Source organism: Myodes glareolus, chromosome 21, assembly GCF_982192425.1.
Source record: "Myodes glareolus chromosome 21, mMyoGla1.1, whole genome shotgun sequence".
Lineage (NCBI taxonomy): Eukaryota > Metazoa > Chordata > Mammalia > Rodentia > Cricetidae > Myodes > Myodes glareolus.
The window spans coordinates 12478873-12495784 of NC_142046.1; the positions used below are offsets into that span (position 1 = coordinate 12478873).

A 16912-nucleotide genomic window follows, 5' to 3' on the forward strand; every position below is an offset into this window, starting at 1 on the left:
TCGCTCATGGTGGGGGCTGCCGTGAGCTCTGTTTAGCTTGCTCATGGTGGGGGCTGCCTTGAGTTCTGTTTCTTGGGTTGCAGGGGGCATTCAAAGTAGCTATGTCAGAAAGCCCCTCCTCCCCAGGCATCCAGCACAAAAACTTACTATGTTAGACCTAGTGATACAGGTCTATCTTCCAGTGATTTTGGAGACAGAGGAAGGAGGATCCAAGTACAAGATCATTTTGAGTGATTTAGCCAGACTCTATTCCAAAACAGAAAGTTAAAACAAGCAAACAAACAAAAAAAAATGTGCTGCGGATTCAGCTCCATGGTAGAGCACTTAAACACACAAGGCCCAAGGTTCAGTCCCCAGCACCAAAAGGGAAAAAAAAATCAATTAGAAATGCTTTTGCAGTAGATAACCTGACGCTTAGTGATCTCACAGTGTGCTATTTCTCATCCAAAGCACAGCCCAGTGAGGCTAGTCCTGCTCCGATTCTTCCTGTATTTCTTTAAGATCCTTGTTGTTGTGCCCTCTGTGGTCCCCTCCATTCCAGCTACTGGGTAAGGGAATGCTCCTGCTGAGATTCGAACAAGGTACAGACACACCACACTTCATTTAGCCAGAATGCTTCTTGCTTGGGGTTCAGAAACTGATTTCTGAATTCCATTAAACCCTGCTCTCTGTATTTCTATCTTTACTATTTCTTCCCATTGTTTTGGCTTGCTTTTCTGCAGTTGTGGTAAAAACAAAAAACAAACAAACAAAAAAAACCCACTCTAACCACAGGCACCCTAAGGGAAGCAAGGGTTTGTTTCAGCCTACAATGCCAGGCCGCAGTCTGTGACTGAGGGACTTGAAGCAGGAACAATAGAGAAGTGCCGCTTGCTGGCTTGTTTGTGGCTGGCGCTCAGCTAGCTGACTTACACAGCCCAGGCCGCCTTCCTGCAGGCAGTGCCTCCTATAGCAGGCGGACACTCCCGCATCAGTCTCTCACAGGCATGGCCATCGGCTAGTCAAGTTAAGGCAATCTGTCAGTCGAGGTTCCCTCTGAAGGGACTCTGGCCAGCTCAGACACGGCCATCATGGCTCTGGCAGGCCTTGCCCTTCTCTCCCATTCCCTCTGTCTTGCTAAAAACCATTAGGTTACATCCCTAAAGCTAGCCACCAAGGTCTGCTCCCTTATTTGGCCACCTCCTCCTCTTTAGGCTGACTACCAAGGTCCAGCTATCAAAGTATTGAAGTCCAGCAAACAGAAGTCCCCTTTGGCTCACCTAATTAACATACCCAATCAAAATTAAACACCTCATCCTAACATGGAGTTTCCCCTTGTACCTCTAAATGGGTCAAGGTGTTGGATAAATGTACATAGGCTTGAGAAAGAGAGAGGGGAAAAAGAATATAGACAGTTAAAATATAAAAGAATACAGTCATAGATTAAAGGAGTAAAGATAATAAAATAAATATTAAACTTGTATAAAAAGTAATAGAATAAAAATAAGCCACATAAAGATGGAATATACACGGAGAGTCTGGATTATGTATACTATTGTGTTTTCTTTGAAGTTTTGACTGTAAATGACCTAAGTACAGAGAGACATTTCATTGTATGGGCTACTAAACTAAACCAACCTATATATTTTAAAGGTATCTTGACTTCAAAATTTGAGTCTAGGGATGTGTTGCTTTGGAAAAGAAGTTCTGCTTTTGTTTCCACAGAGGATAAAAAGCCGTGGATTCCATATAAGCTAATATGGTTTGATCAAGCAAACTGCCATTAACCTAGTGGTAAACTGCCGTTTTCCTATGTGCCTCGTCTGTCTCCTCTATCCAGAGGCAGTCTTTGGTCCCTTCAAGTCAAATACCCCCGCCCCCTTTCTCTTGTTCCCTTCCCCATCTCCCTCATCCTCTATCTGTCTTTGTCTCTTATTCCCTGCTCTCTGTCCCTCTGGACAAATAAATCTCCTATTCCTCCACACTGAGACCTTGGTCTTGGGGTTATGAGCAGATACGTTCCCCTTCACCCTCTTCCCGGGTGATTCTGGACTACACCAGAATACCCATTTAGTTCCTTCCAGACCCTGCTTTCTTCCCTGTGAAAGCCAGTGGGAGCCGGCACATGACTTCACTCTGATTCTGTCAGCTCCAGTTTCCAGGAGCTGCAGCCTCAGAAGGTACATGATCCACCTTCTAAATTGCTGGAGAGCTCACTTTTGCCAACTATTTTGCAGCAGTGTAAAGCAGATCACTGCCTTTTTAACTTCACCCCTTCCCCCCCCCCCAGTCAGGTTCCTTATCCCTTCTGTCAGGGCCACACATCACGTGACTGTGATCACAACCTCTAAGACTTTGGTAAATGTGTGCCTCCCATTCTGCTTCTGATGCCATCCACACGGCGCACAGAGACCGAGATTTCTTCATCTTGAATCTCTGCCCTGCTGCAGGCCTTTGGGGTCTCCCACCCTGCTACACCAGGGAGGCTATTGCACCTCCCAGGGCAAGGATCTGCAAGTAGTATATGCCATTTTTGTCCCATCCTGTCTTGACCAGAGCTAGATCACATGGTCTCATCAAAAGATAAAACAAATATGGTCCAACAGTATGTCTGAGAGAAAGGAGCAAGTTTGCCCGTCTAATACACACAGCTGCATCTACACTGTCGACCAGGCCTGCCCAAATGGAGAGACCGAAAAGGCCCATCAGGGAGAACGGCAGCAGGCGGCCTGCCTTGATGCTTACCAAGAATGCTGTGAGACACTGACCAGGCAGACCTGGATGATGTGTATATGCATCCAGGAGTGACTGCATATTGCACATCCACCTTTGCCAGACAGTGAGTGGAACAATGGGGCTAGGAGCAATCAGAATTCCTTGTAGAGCTCTACATGGCCCCTGCTCCTGGAAACCCATGTGTGGTCACCTGGGTAGGAGGGATTTCTGACCTAGCTACTTTGGATGTCTCTTACAGGCCCAGATGTGTGCCCCAACCCTGGTTCTCATCACGAGCAAGCTCTCTGCAGAGCACTAGAGGGAATGTAATTAGAGGGAGGGAAGGGCAGCCGACAACAGGCATTCTATAGCTGTGGCATCCTGGATCGATTCCATGGGGTACTGTTGGCCCTCTAAGAGACATCTAGGGAAGGCAGATACTCTAGGGTGGCATATGGTCATGGACTGAGAGCTGTCATCTTGACTATGTTTGCTTCTGGCTGTTGACAAAGATAAAGAACTGACAAACATGACAAAGATAAAGCATGTCTCAGAACCTTCTCAGTGGAGGGACTTAGAGCCCCTGGCTTTGCTTTTCATGTTGGGCTTGTTGAGTTTGAGCTGCTGCTGCCGCTGCTACCTTAATTGTGACCCTAACAGAAACCAAAGCCGGGATTGCAACCTGGGCAGAGCATCCACACTGCCTGGGCTTTGCCATGCAGAGACCTGCCTCTGAAGGACATCTGCTGTTCACACTAACCCAGCCAAACAGGAGAGAACCTTCGACCCAAATGCAGGGCCAGGACAGTGTCTCTAAGAACATTCTCAGATCACATTCTAATAATGGGCAGAGGCCAGACTGGAATAAACCAGTGAGGGAATTGTTTTAGTCTCTCTTAGAGATTTTTTGTGTGTGTGTGTGTTTTGAGTAAGGGGAGAAAGGATGTCAACCCAAACAGGAAAGTAGCCTAGGCACACCTTCCAAACAGTCTTCATTGATATGCCACACAGTTTCAGCTAAAGGAGTGAGGGCGAGAAAAGGTTAACTTTCTCATATAAGATGAGTTCAGCCATCTCTGTGAAATGGTGGAGGCAGAACACCATTAGACTCTAATCTCATTTCTCTCATGCTGTCTTTCTTGGAGCCTATCAAACAGTGTCCTGGCAGAGAATCAACTCTGTGGATGCTGAACATCAGAATCAGTCTCTTTCCAAATGTACCAGGAGGGCTGTAATTTAGAAAATGTAGCTACCTTGTAAGAAAGAATGAAAAGGTACTGAGTGCACCTGTCTCTGCATGTGACAGTCTAACTAGTTTGAATAGACGAAACGTGTGATTCTTGCGAAATTTTATTTTATGTTGTATGAAAGCTGTTTGCATGCATAGTCAAGCCAAACTTATTAAAACTGTTTGTACTGGGGGGCTTTCTGCTGTGGAGTCCTAGGTAGACTAAGTAGCCAATAAGGCACGTGCCTTTTGAGAGGGGAGCTATGCATGCAAGATGCAAATGCAATAGCAGTTTTCATCTTTGTTTTATTTGTTCTTGGACCACGGCATGTGAGTTTGCATATCTGATTTAAGCCTGTTTGGGTGGGGATGGAGGGGAGGGTAGGAAGTATTAGTTGTTGCCATGTCAAAAATAAATATACTCACATGTTAGATTTTTGTATTTTCTGTTAGTTCTGTTCTCTCTCTCTCTCTCTCTCTCTCTCTCTCTCTCTCTCTCTCTCTCTCTCATGTTAACACGTAAAAATCTTAAATTAAATGCTAGGGAAGGGGAGGGAGCTTATGAGGATTTGGGAATTTTGTCTCTTTCTTAAAATACAGCTTTAAATGATGCTGGTTATTTTTATGTTGCATATTTGGGACAAAGAGGCTCCACTCTTTTAAGCAAAAGATAATTGCAAGATCTGGTTCAGCAGCTTTGTCCCTTGCCTCAAGTTCCTGCAGGGCTGCCATCCCTTCCGTAATACGGAATGAAATCATAATCCACCAATAGCTTTGAGAATTTCAATTGATTTCAAATGAACTAAATTTTTAATTTAATCATTCCCTGTACTTCTAGGGATGACTTGGACGTTTTTCTTTTGACTGAGGGCTTCGTGAAAGCCTGGCTCTGCAATGGCTGCTGGGGACGGTGTCTGTTGCAAGGAGGTTCCCCTGCAGTGAGGCGCACGGACACTGCGAACCTGTTCCATTGCAGCCTTTTTTTTTTTCTCAGAAGGTGTGTAGCCAGATCGCTATGTGTAATACTGATGAAGCATTTTTGTTCCAGCTCTGTCTCAGAAGACCTAGGCTGTAGACGTGGGGATTTCAGTAGGAAACATTATGGATCTGTGGAGCTGGTAAGTTAATGCTGTCTGTTCAGTAGTGGTTCATTGATTCAGACTTGGAGGCGATTGCCAAGCTCATCAACCCCTTTTGTTGTATGTTTACTATTAAACTGTATGTGTGCCATGTCGAGATTTAATTGGAATCAGTAACTGCTGAAAGATTATGATTATTTGATCATCTTTATTTCTTTTCATTGCTACGTACTTTTAATCTTGTGTCTTCCAGTTTGTTAACATATATTGTGGCTTGGTATTTTTCTCTATTAAGCAGTACATAGAATTAAGTAACTTATAAATTAAGAAAGGTAGCATTTTATTTTTATATTATCCTGTTCCTGCAAGTTTACAGATCTAGTTTTAAAAGTTTAATGATTATTGACATTTGCATTCTGATTTTGTTTTTGCTTTCTGAGTGTGGGGCAAGAGTTAGAATATGTGAGATATTTTCCTGTTAAAAGCCTATTAGTTGGGCCAGATTGGTACTGTAACAGATGATAAATGTCTAAAATGAAGTATCTAATTTTTTAACAATGAGACATTATAGTTTGTGGTATGATTTTTAGAGTGTACGTTCTTCTTAAAGAGGGAAAATAAAAACATTGGTAGACTCAGTTTTTAATGATGGCATTGTGATTTAGTCTTCCAGTTGCATGGGATTTGAACCATTCCGAGAAAATGTGCTTGTAAACTGCATTGGTTATTATTGGTCACAGCTGAGGACATTAGCCCTGCTGTTCTGTTATTTAAATATGAGTTGTTTCTGTCCACTAGCATAGTAGCCGGTACCCACTGTTAATATAAGCGGCATCGTTACAGAGTTTAACTAGGAGAGCAGCTTACAGAGTTGAGTACCAGTGGCCCTCTGTTTGATTCTAAGCATACATAACAGACTGGACTATGTGCCTGGTTGAATATAAATATAAGTATATTATTATGAGTATATAAGTATAAAGTATAAAATAAAAGGTTTGGTCTTCATTCTTAAGGGGCTGAGCAGATTCCATACATCATCTAAAGAATAAGTGTAGCCACATCAAAGGCACGCCGATTGCTTCCGTGCCTGCTGTCAGTCATCGTCAACACCTAGCCCACTGACCCAGACCACTGCTTCTCTGTGAGGAGCCTGGGCATGAATATAATTCAGAGTAGGAAGGGCTACATAGAGGAATACCATGATAGGAGCTAAGAGAAGGGAGGGAGCCACCCGCCCCAGCAAGGAACCTCAGGGAGACGGCATGGAAGGCCTCATGAAGGACAGTAGGCTATGGCACAGACCAGACAACAGCAATGGTGGGCAGCAGGATCCTTGACAATGGCGTTCCATAAGAACAGTGAACAGATGACCCTGCCTAGCAGAGGTGGGGCAGCCGGGAGTAATAACAAAGCAAGCAGGCTCTGGTTCACATCTCCACGCCTCCACAGATCTGTCACTAGTCCTCAGTAAAGCGCCTGACTGCTAGCGTATGCTCTAAGTCTTTCTTGTTAAGCATTTACTGCTGACATGATCTTGAGCCTCTCTTGTCCTCCGTTTTCTCATTCATAGAATAGGAATACTAAACTGGGTGGCGGTGGTGCACACCTTTAATCCCAGCACTCTGGAGGCAGAGGCAGGATCTCTGAGTTCAAGTCCAGCCTGGTCTACAGAGTGAGTTCCAGGACAGCCAGAGCTACACAGAGAAACCCTGACTCAAAACCAAACAAACAAACAAAAACACTATGGATACTCACATTTTCTTCTATAGCTTTGCCGTGAGGTTGAGATAAGGCAATGGCACCCAGCACTTAGCATGTTCCATGTTAACCTGTCACTGTAGTGAAGCTGAAATTCAGTAACGGAAGTAGAACTTTCATAGTCAGATGAAGACTGGACTGGGTGGAGTAGTCTGGAGCCTTCGTGAAGAGCAAACGTGATGCTTAGAGAAACAGCATGGGTATAACCGGTGAGCTCTTCGGATCTGTGGGAGTCATAGAATTCCCAGATGGCTCTTGAGAGCGGCAGGTGAGCTGAGTGGACATCAGAGTCAGCAGGAAAGCTGGTCGGGCATGGACTGCTGAGCTGCAAACGCAGTAGAGTTAGCCCACAGTCAGAATTTCCAACAAGTTCCTGCATTGCCATTGATGCTGTTGATCCAGATCACACCCGGAGGGCCCGAAATCACGAGTGTAGCTGGTCACCAGTCACCCCCGACTTGATGGGATCTATGGCAAGACTGGTTCCAGGACTCCCTTGGATACTAAACTCTAAGTGTGTTGATGTCCCACCCCACCCTCTCATATCATGGAACTTTCTTCTGCTACTAGTAGTCTCATTCCTGACACTCCCATTAATCCCATAAGAATGGAAACAAATTATTACGCTCCCCACAGATAGGGATCTCAGCTGTTTGTTTGCTCGTATAACCCCAGTACTAAGCACAATAATAGCATTAGTTGCTTAATAATATTGATTGAATGAGTGAGTGTTCTAACTTGAGAGAAACTAGAGAGCAGTTTAACCCATGAAAAATAATAAAGGAAAAGAAAATAATAAAGGAAAACTAAGCCTATTTGACCACCACCAACACAGTTAGACTCATTAGCTTGCTGTGCGTTCTGCCTTAACATATGCCACTTTTCTTCCTGGTGGATTGCAAGTCCAGTCTCTCCTGGCAACAGTCTAAGCAAGGCACAACTATCACACCATCAACCATCCCTCATCACTTTCTATCGAAAGTGCTGTCAGGGACAGCAAAAGATTGTTTGTAGCTTTTATTGATCTGTTGGTGCCCTTTGACTGGATACGCAGGAAACTGATGTGGTAAAAATGATAAATGGTATGAGCACAACATAGACTTTTGCTCAGTGCAGTCCCGCCACTGACTGTCATGCACCCCTACACCCAATGCGGTCTAGCTGCAGATTGTCATGCATCCCTGTGCTCAGTGTGGTCTAGCCTCCACCCCTGCACTCAGTGCAGTCCAACCTCAGATTGTCATGTACCCCTGTGCTCAGTGTGTTCTAGCCTCCACCCCTGCACTCAGTGCAGTCCAGCCGCAGATTGTCATGCACCCCTGCACTCAGTGCATTCCAACCGCAGATTGTCATGCACCCCTGCACTCAGTGCAGTCCAGTCACAGATTGTCATGCACCCCTGTGCTGAGTGCAATCCAGTCACAGATTGTCATGTACCCCTGTGCTCAGTGCGGTTCAGTCACAGATTGTCATGCACCCCTGCGCTCAGTGCGGTTCAGTCACAGATTGTCATGCACCCCTGTGCTGAGTGCAATCCAGTCACAGATTGTCATGTACCCCTGTGCTCAGTGCGGTTCAGTCACAGATTGTCATGCACCCCTGTGCTGAGTGCAATCCAGTCACAGATTGTCATGTACCCCTGCGCTCAGTGCGGTTCAGTCACAGATTGTCATGCACCCCTGCGCTCAGTGCATTCCAGATAGAGACTGTCATGCACCCCTGCGCTCAGTGCATTCCAGATAGAGACTGTCATGCACCCCTGCGCTCAGTGTGGTCCAGCTGCAGTTTGTCATGCATCCCTGCTTCTTGATCCTTCTAGGAAGTTACCATCTGCATGTGATTTCAAGTTATCATAAATCAGGCTGGAATATTGTTCATTCCTTTGTCGTCTGTGTCTTAATGGGTGAGCTCACACTCTCTGTCTGCATGCTACTCCACTGTGCAGAAAAGAAGCACAGCAATGCTTCCCTCTGATGGTGGCAGGGTTTTGTTGTTAGGAACTCAGAGTGGCCTCAAAAATGTCTGGCATATGTGCTGTCTGAATGGTTGGCAATGAGCTTGTTGGAATCTGCAGCCTTTCATATTGGAAGATCCTCAAAGGTTCCTTGTTCTCTCTCTCTCTCTCTCTCTCTCTCTCTCTCTCTCTCTCTCTCTCTCTCTTGTGTGTGTGTGTGTGTGTGTGTGTGTGTGTGTGTGTGTGTGTGTTTGTGTAGAAGCCATAGGTCAGCATCAGGTGTCACATTCCTCAGGTTCCACACTCGTTGCTCACTTGGCTTATAACTCAGCAATCAGGCAAGGCTGGCCTACCAGGAGACCCCAAGACTCCTCCTGCCTCTATCTATTCAGAAGTGGGAATGGGAATCACAAGCCACCATGTTCAGCTTTATTATACTCTTATGATTGCTGTTGTTGTCATTATAAAAAGTTTAAACAATATATTTTGAGCACATTCTTTCCCCTTCCCCAACTCCTCCAGATTCTCCCCACTCCCCTGCCTACCCAACATTATGTTCTTTCTTTGTCCAAAATAATGAAAATCAAAGAAAAAAACCCAAAAATATACAAAATATCAAAACAAAACAGAAACCACACATATACACACAAATGGAGCCCATTTTGTCTTGATCAGCTACTCCCAGGCACGGGGCTTGCCCTAGACTGTGGTGGACACACTTACTGACCCTAGACTGTGGTGGACACACTTACTGACCCTAGACTGTGGTGGACACACTTACTGACCCTAGACTGTGGTGGACACACTTACTGACACTCCATTGGAGAACACTGTCTTCCCTTTCCCTGCACGTTTCCACTGCAGATCGTTTCTTGGTTAAGAACTTTGTATCTCCATCCCTTTCTCCGTGCTGGACTTATGTGTGGTGTGAACCGTGCAGGTCTCACGTGTGCAGTGCAGTCTCTGTGAGTTCACATTGCCTCAGCCCTGTTGGTCTGGACGACACTGGTTCCTTGGAGTCGTCTGTCACCTCTGACCCTTACCAGTCTTTCTTCCTCTGCCATATTTATCCCTGAGCCTTGGGGGAGGGTTGATAAAGACACTCATTTAAGGCTGAGAAGTCTTTCCGTCTTTGTATTGTCCGGTTGTAGATTTCTCATTTTATTGCTGATCCTGTAACAGAATAGCAGGAGTAGGTTTTCCCCAGGGCCCACGACCTGCCTAATCTTGGGTTCTTGGCCATTTTACAGTTTCCAGTTTACAGATGGGGGTTCCATCTCTTGAAGTGAGTCTTAAACCCAATATTAAACAGACAAAAAGAGTGATTGGTCAGTCCCATAACATGGTGCAAGTATTACACCAGTATATCTTGTTGCTCTTGTAGGTCAGAGGGTTTGTGATACTGATGGTTACTGTTCTCCTCCAGTAGTGTGTAAAATACCTTCCAGCCCCATGAACGCTATCAGCTGGGATGGAGCTTCTAGTTAGGCATCAGCTCCATCTATTCAAAGGCATGACTAGTCTCTTCAGCAGTAGGACTTTACCATCAGGTTGTAGAGAGAAACCAATACCCTTGGAGATAGCCTATTATGTTTGGGGTAGGGGTCTGCAGTGACTCAGCAAGATGTAACCTGTTTTCCTTGGTGACATAGATGGCTAGATGGGTGCCTAGCTTTTTAAACATGGCTTCTGTGGACCAAGCTCAGCTCCCCATGCTTGCGTAGCAAGCATTTTTCTGACTAAGCTATCACCCAGCCCCCTCAGAATTTAGGAAGGAGTCATTTGTCCTTTTGCTTGGGCGCAAATATAAACCGCACTTGAGGGATTGTGCTACAGAGGCGATCCCTTGCTGATGAGCAACTTAGCTGCTGCCTCAGCAGCCCTAACAGAACATTTTGCTCTCCATTTGGAGCTGGTGATGTCTTCTGTTTTTGTGGACATTTTATGGACAAAATCATATTCCATGTGGCATGCCCAAATTGAGAGATTAGAGAAGGGGACAGCATATGTCCCTCAGGAATATCAAGAATTAAACATTCTACAACTACGATCCCCAGATGTTCCCAGTGTATCTTATGCAGCAAGTCAGCTCCCCGAGGGACCTCAGGACACACAGCTTGTATTCACCGGCGTCTTAGCATGATCGCGCCTGCCTGTGTGGATGCTCAGTTTTGCCAACTTTGAGGTTTTACCAGGCTGTTTTCTGAGAGTCACACTAGAGGGATCTTCAGCATGTTAACATATGAGCGTGGAGCCAGACGTCTTCTGTTTGGCTTTATTTTGCCGTTGTTGTTGTTACTAGTTCTAACATTTATTAAATGCTTGCTGTGTGCTGTGCTGAGCTGTGTGAGAAGCAGCTGAGAATGAATACTTACAGACAACCAGATGAGGTAGGTGTTGCTTGGCTGTGCATCATTCTGTGGATGCTCAGAAGACATCTGTGAGTTCTGAATGGCTCCCATGCACTGTTGCTCTGAGGTCCCATGGCTAATACATGCCAGAGGTGACATTTAACCCAGATTTGTGTGTGCCGCACAAGTGTTATTCCAGTTCCAAAGGCTCCTACGCCCTCTTCTGGCCTCTCTGAGTGGTACATGCATGTGGTACACATTTAGACAAGCAGGCAGACATAAATTTTTAAAAAAAGCTTTTTAGAGATTTACTTTTGGCTACAAGTCTGCAGTCCTCCATTCTGGCAGTCTTGCTGCCTCTTGGGTGTTTTCTAAGAAAACCAGGTCCATCGTGAGAGTGACCACCTTAATCAGCAGAGTAGCCTGCTTCAAGTTTGAGCTCAAAGGTATAATTTCAAACTGTTTTCTGTCCAAGCGTTATCCCCAAGGGATGTCTGCCTTTAAATGCTTTAAATTTAATTCCTGGATCGAGCCTGGCTGGACAGCAGCTAGGAACACACTTGGCCCGCCTTGCCTAACCCTCCCAGACCTGCATTCCTTGGTCTACGCCCAGACACTGTCCCTTTAAATTCCTATGATGGACAATGAAAGCCAGCCATGTGGAAAGTGGAGTATCTTGCAATAGGATGCTGAATTTTTATTTTTTTGTCTGTCAGTGTCTCTTTTAATAGGACCTAAGAGAATTTTTTTCCTTAGGACCAGAAAGTAGCACACTTTTCCTCAGACACAGATTCACTGTCAGTCTGCTAGCGGGAAGCTTTCTAGGTGAGAGGATTTCTCTCTTTACAGCGGCCTCCAGGAAGTTCAGAGCTGGGTTTTTTTTGTTGTTGTTGTTTTTGTTGTTTTGTTTTGTTTTATTTTGTTTTTAACCTGTCTCCTATAACATACAATGCCCTCTTGTTTTCAGATTGATTACCCACATCTGATATTCTCTTGTGTGCTGTGTCTAAGTTTATCCTTTGACTAAGATATATTTCCATAAGTTTCTTCAAATCCTCTTTAACACATAAGGTAGGGCATAAACAAAAGTGCATTTTCTTCATCCACCATAAACAGGATAGTTTCTCTGTCTTCCCTGGACACCTGTCTGGTGTGTGAAATGGCTTTGCTCTTATTGCCCCAAGCACCATCCTACTTTTCTGTATGGCATGATTCTGTGACTCGCTTTCCAGTACCAACAAAACGTGAATGGTAGCACGCCACCCGACCAGCCGTCTGGTGGCCATCATGAGCACCAGGGTCTGGTAATGACACGGACAGCTGGGGCACAAAACTGTACCAGCAGCTGCAGACAGCCCAGAAGAGCACCAGATGATGCCAGCAAATTCAGTGTGATCTCCACTCTCCACACTAGAGGTGCCCGCACCTGTTCTCTGCCCTCTGTGGGCCATGGGGCACTCACATCCCCGAGGCCACAGGTTTTCTCTGTGTGTTCTGATTTTCCTCCTCAGCCATGCCCTCTGAGCCTCTGCGTCATTCTCTGCTCCCACAGCCACCTTGACTCAGCTCCGTCTCTGGCTCCCACAGCTTGTGTGGGGCTCTTTGCCAGTGATAAGCTGCGGTGCCCTGCTTTACTTTAAGAGATACTTTAAATCACGACCTGTGTATGACAGATTGTTTTTCACAGCCAAAGATACAAACTGCAGGCCCCTTGCTTATTTGGGTAATTCTTCAGTGCAGGAAATGGAATAGAGCAGCTTCCCACCTTGATTGTGGGTGGCAAAGTGCTCATGAATCTCTGAGCACAGTCTCTGGTATTGCCTGTTTGATTGCAGCCTTGGCCTCCCGTTTGTGTCCTGTGTGTTCTCTCCTTCACATGTCCATTGCATGCCTGTGTCCACTTGCAGATCAGTGGCCAGAGTTTAGAAGTGTGGATCACCAGTTGTGACCATAAGCAAATATTTAAAAAAAAAAAAACAACTGCTTATATGTATGTGTTTGTACCTGTTTGTCTGCACTACTTGCATGCAGTGCCCACAGAGGCCAGAGAGGGCATCCAGTGCCCTGACACTGGAGTTGCAGGTGGTTGTGAGCTGCCCCATGTGGGTTCTGGGAATCAAACCCTGGTCCTCTGCCTTCTCTCCAGCCCCGAAAAGCAGATCTTTGACTTGACAGAAATATGTGATTGCCTTGCACACTACTCAAATGAGAAAAAAAAAATGTTTTCAATTCCGAAAGTTTCAGAAAAGCCCCACATTTTCTTCTGAGTTTATACAGCTCTGCCATCAGATCTGTAGAACTCGACAGTGTGTCATAGACATGCAGAGTGAGAACCGCACTCTACTTCTTATGGTGCTGTTGAACAATGGGTGGGGACAGTCCCTTTGCCAGCCTTTCTTCCCATGGACTCTTAGCTCTCAGAAATGAAGGCATTAGTTCATGTATTAACTGACCTCTGGCAGACACCATGGGACTTGGTGCCCTTAGCCAAGACCCTCTTCTTCCAGTGTTTCCCTGAGTCAGAGCCCAGCATGGTCTTCACAGGGCACACACATCCATCCATCCACAGCTGGGGCGGCTTTGGTGCTTCTTTGTTAGAGACGGGACCCATGGTCCTTTTTGTTCCTTTTTTCCTACTAAGTGAATTTAACAGCAAAAATCACAGCAAAATAAATCCCAGTGTCCCCTACCATGATTGCTGTACCAGAAAAGGTCCAGTTTCACACCCCCATCTACTCCTGTTAGATGTGAATAATTGTTGATAATGAATTACTTTACCTTCTTAATGAAAGCAAATCCTTAGGGGATTATGTGCTTCTTGGCCACGCTTTTTAGTTGGTCAGTTGCAGTTTTCACTGTGTTGCAGTAGTTTAAAGCATCCTCTCAAGTTGGGCTGGCTTGATAGATGTGAATATGTTTCTGTTACACCGGGAATACATTTCAGCATTCTCTGAGTTCTCGTTCTGAACCTCACACCAGTTCTGTGACTTCCCTCCTCACTTCTTCCCATATTACCCTTCTTGCTCATAACTAAACTGGTCCTGACAAGAGCACCAAAGGCCTTTGCACATAGCCAATGCCAGTGGTCTTTTGGGTGCTTTGTATATGCAAACTAATTGGAATGTCACAAGACCCATGGAGATGTAGAGTCTGTGATCAACCCCATTTTACACACAAGATCACTGGAATTCTGAAAGGCTAGTTAATTTGCCTATGGACACACAGATGGTGGTAGCTAAGGTTACTCATCCCCCCCACACACACACATACTCTATCTGCAGTGGATTGTATTTATTTTAAAATCCCATGATCTTGGGACTGGAGATAATCGTTCTGATTTAGTGCGTCTGGAATAGACTGGAGTGCGTGGTTTTTAGGAGATTTGATTTTGAGAGTGACTTTTATTTCCTCATATGCTTCTTCTCTGTTCTCCTGCAGAAGTATGGATAAGAACTGAACAGAGATGTTTGCTTCCCATGCCATCTGTTTTGTTTCCTCTTTCTTTGACCTGGCATTTTCCTCTGGTTCTCCCTGACTTCTGAAAGAGTCCATTCAAAAGTTAAGATGCGATCTAGTTTTTCCTCACTGTAATTAGCAGGAAGCTGCAATTATGATTTTCTTATTGCTGCACAGAGTACTTGCCCTCACGTACAGCTCTGTCAGTGTCCTGATGTACAGAGTGCTTGCCCTCGCGTACAGCCCTGTCAATGTCCTGATGCTTTTAGCCGAGCAGGTACCAGCATCGGGTCCTCGCTTCATGCTCCTAGGCGATGGTCCATGCTTAGCTCCATGTCCCAGGCCTTCTACAACCCTGCTCTCATTCATCAGTGAACCTCAGATCTTGGGGTCTGCTGACGGTTCTCCCCACACCTTCCCCTCCTTCCTATCTCCACACGTCTCTGCCCAGTCTCAGCTGATTCATGCATCCTTTCCTGTCTGCTCTAATGGACCACTCACCTTTGACCCCCTGGAACCTTGTATCTCGTTACATTTCTCCAAGATGCCAGTCACATTTTGTCTTGTAACTATTTGCAGGCCTAGCGTGGGGTGCCACCTTAGTCTTTGTACCCCTAACAAGCTCCAAGTTCACTGTTGGATGTCTGTTTACTAGCTAGAGCATCAGTTCTGCTAGAACTTGAGTGTCTGGTGGTTTCTTTCTGTTACTTTTCTTACTTTTCTGTATATTCATGTGGGCATATACAAGTGGATATATTTCTTATATCCATTTATGGTTCCAAAAGAAGATACGCTGGTTACAGGAGAGTTTGAAATACACTGAAGAGGCCAGACATGATGGTACATGCTTTTAATCCCAGTACTCGAAAGGCAGAGGCAGGTGGGTTTCTGAGCTAGCCTGATCTACAGAGTGAGTACCAGGACAGCCAGGGCTACACAGAGAAACACTGTCTCCAAAAGGAAGAAGGAAAAGAAATAACACTGCAAAGAACAGAGAGGACAATTAAATTCATCTTTAACATCTACCACCTGCAGATAATTACTGGGAAGATTTAGTGTGTGTCCCTTTAGCAATTACATTAGCTACAAAATAGGCTTCTATATTTCATTGCACTTCTTACTTAAAAACAATTGTCATCTTTTGAATACATAGACACTCTTCCACAAACAGCATTGTCTCCTGTCTAGATCCCTTATTTTTTATTTATGTCTAATTTCATTTGTTGGCTGTGACCTTTTGAATAAGAGTCAAGGTACCAGGGAAATAACTTAGCAAAGTGCTCCTGCTGCATAATCAAGGTCCTGAGTTCCATGCCCAACATTAAAAACAAAAAAAAAGCAAGCATTTCCCACTCCTCCACACTCTGACAGCTTTTTGTTCTCCCTACTTTTGGTTCATTTTGTTCCTTTCATTCTGTGCTGGCATCTAAACTAAGGGTTACTACTGCCTTGTTTTCTTTGACTTTGTAAGAAGCAGGGTCTTGCCCAAGCTGACCTCAAACTCTTGATCCTCCTGCACAGTGCTCCCTGTAGCTGTAAGTACAGGCAAGCGCCATGGCTCCTAGATGGCTGCTTGGGCTTTCTAACCTCCGACTGAGGTCTCTGGGAGCCTCCTGTCCTATCCATGTGCGTGGCCTTTCTGTGCCACAGAGCATGCTGTCGTAAAGAGGGCAAGTCTTCTGTCTCCCTCAGGGCAGCAGCTGCTCCTCTAAAGTTTTATTTCAGATTTATAGTAAAGAGTAGTTACAGGCATGCGTGCTTCCATTTTATACTCATGGTCATAGGCAGCACGACTTCATGGTTCCTACGTTAGAGGGTTGTCCTGTTGTTTTTCTTCCTGCAGAATCCTCAAGCAAAGCAAAACAGCCTCCAGACCTTATGTCTTCAGCGTTCAGAATATACACACCTGGCCCTCGGGTACTGCCAGCCTCCTGGTGCACTTACTTCTCTGCTCTGAGCATCTGCACAGACAGTCACGACACAAAGCTTCCTTATAATTTCCAGCAGTGTCTGTCTTGTAGCTGTGTGTGGTGGTGTGAGGTGGACAGGGCCTTCTGTGCTGATCTGAAACACATACAGTAGAGGCTTTGGCTGGAAGAGGAGTATGGAAGTAGTGTTTGCTCAGTTTCTTACAAGAACTTGAGAAAAAGCCAGCTATCTGAAGCTCAGAGTAAGAGAGCAGCTATGAAGGGCATTGCCCCTGCTCCAGCCATCCTTTGGTACAGGCAGCTGCTGGCCAGAGTGGCAGATTGTTCTCTGAGACATTTGCTATAGGACCCTCCGTGACACTTCCTACTTGCAGTGAAGCCCTTTTCTCCCCCCACCCCTTTTCTGTTGGTTTCTTTTCAGTTTGTGAGCACCCTTCATTAACTGGCCGGACTACAAAAGACCA

The 16912-nt window shown here is 45.3% G+C and overlaps 1 protein-coding gene across 5 annotated transcripts in view; it reads left to right on the top strand.

The window, feature by feature from the left end:
• The window catches only part of Garnl3 (GTPase activating Rap/RanGAP domain like 3), a 149995-nt gene that overhangs the window by 44109 nt on the left and 88974 nt on the right, over positions 1–16912 (top strand). For 3 of the 5 annotated variants that reach the window (XM_085681345.2, XM_085681346.2, XM_048432154.3), the window contains exon 3: positions 4971–5040. The exons of 1 other annotated variant lie outside the window; for it this stretch is intronic. In XM_085681345.2, coding sequence (XP_085537471.2) covers positions 4971–5040 — 70 coding nt within the window. Of the gene's footprint in view, positions 1–3776; positions 3969–4970; positions 5041–16912 lie in introns of those variants that run through there. One more of the 5 variants, XM_085681347.2, reaches the window with a different exon arrangement.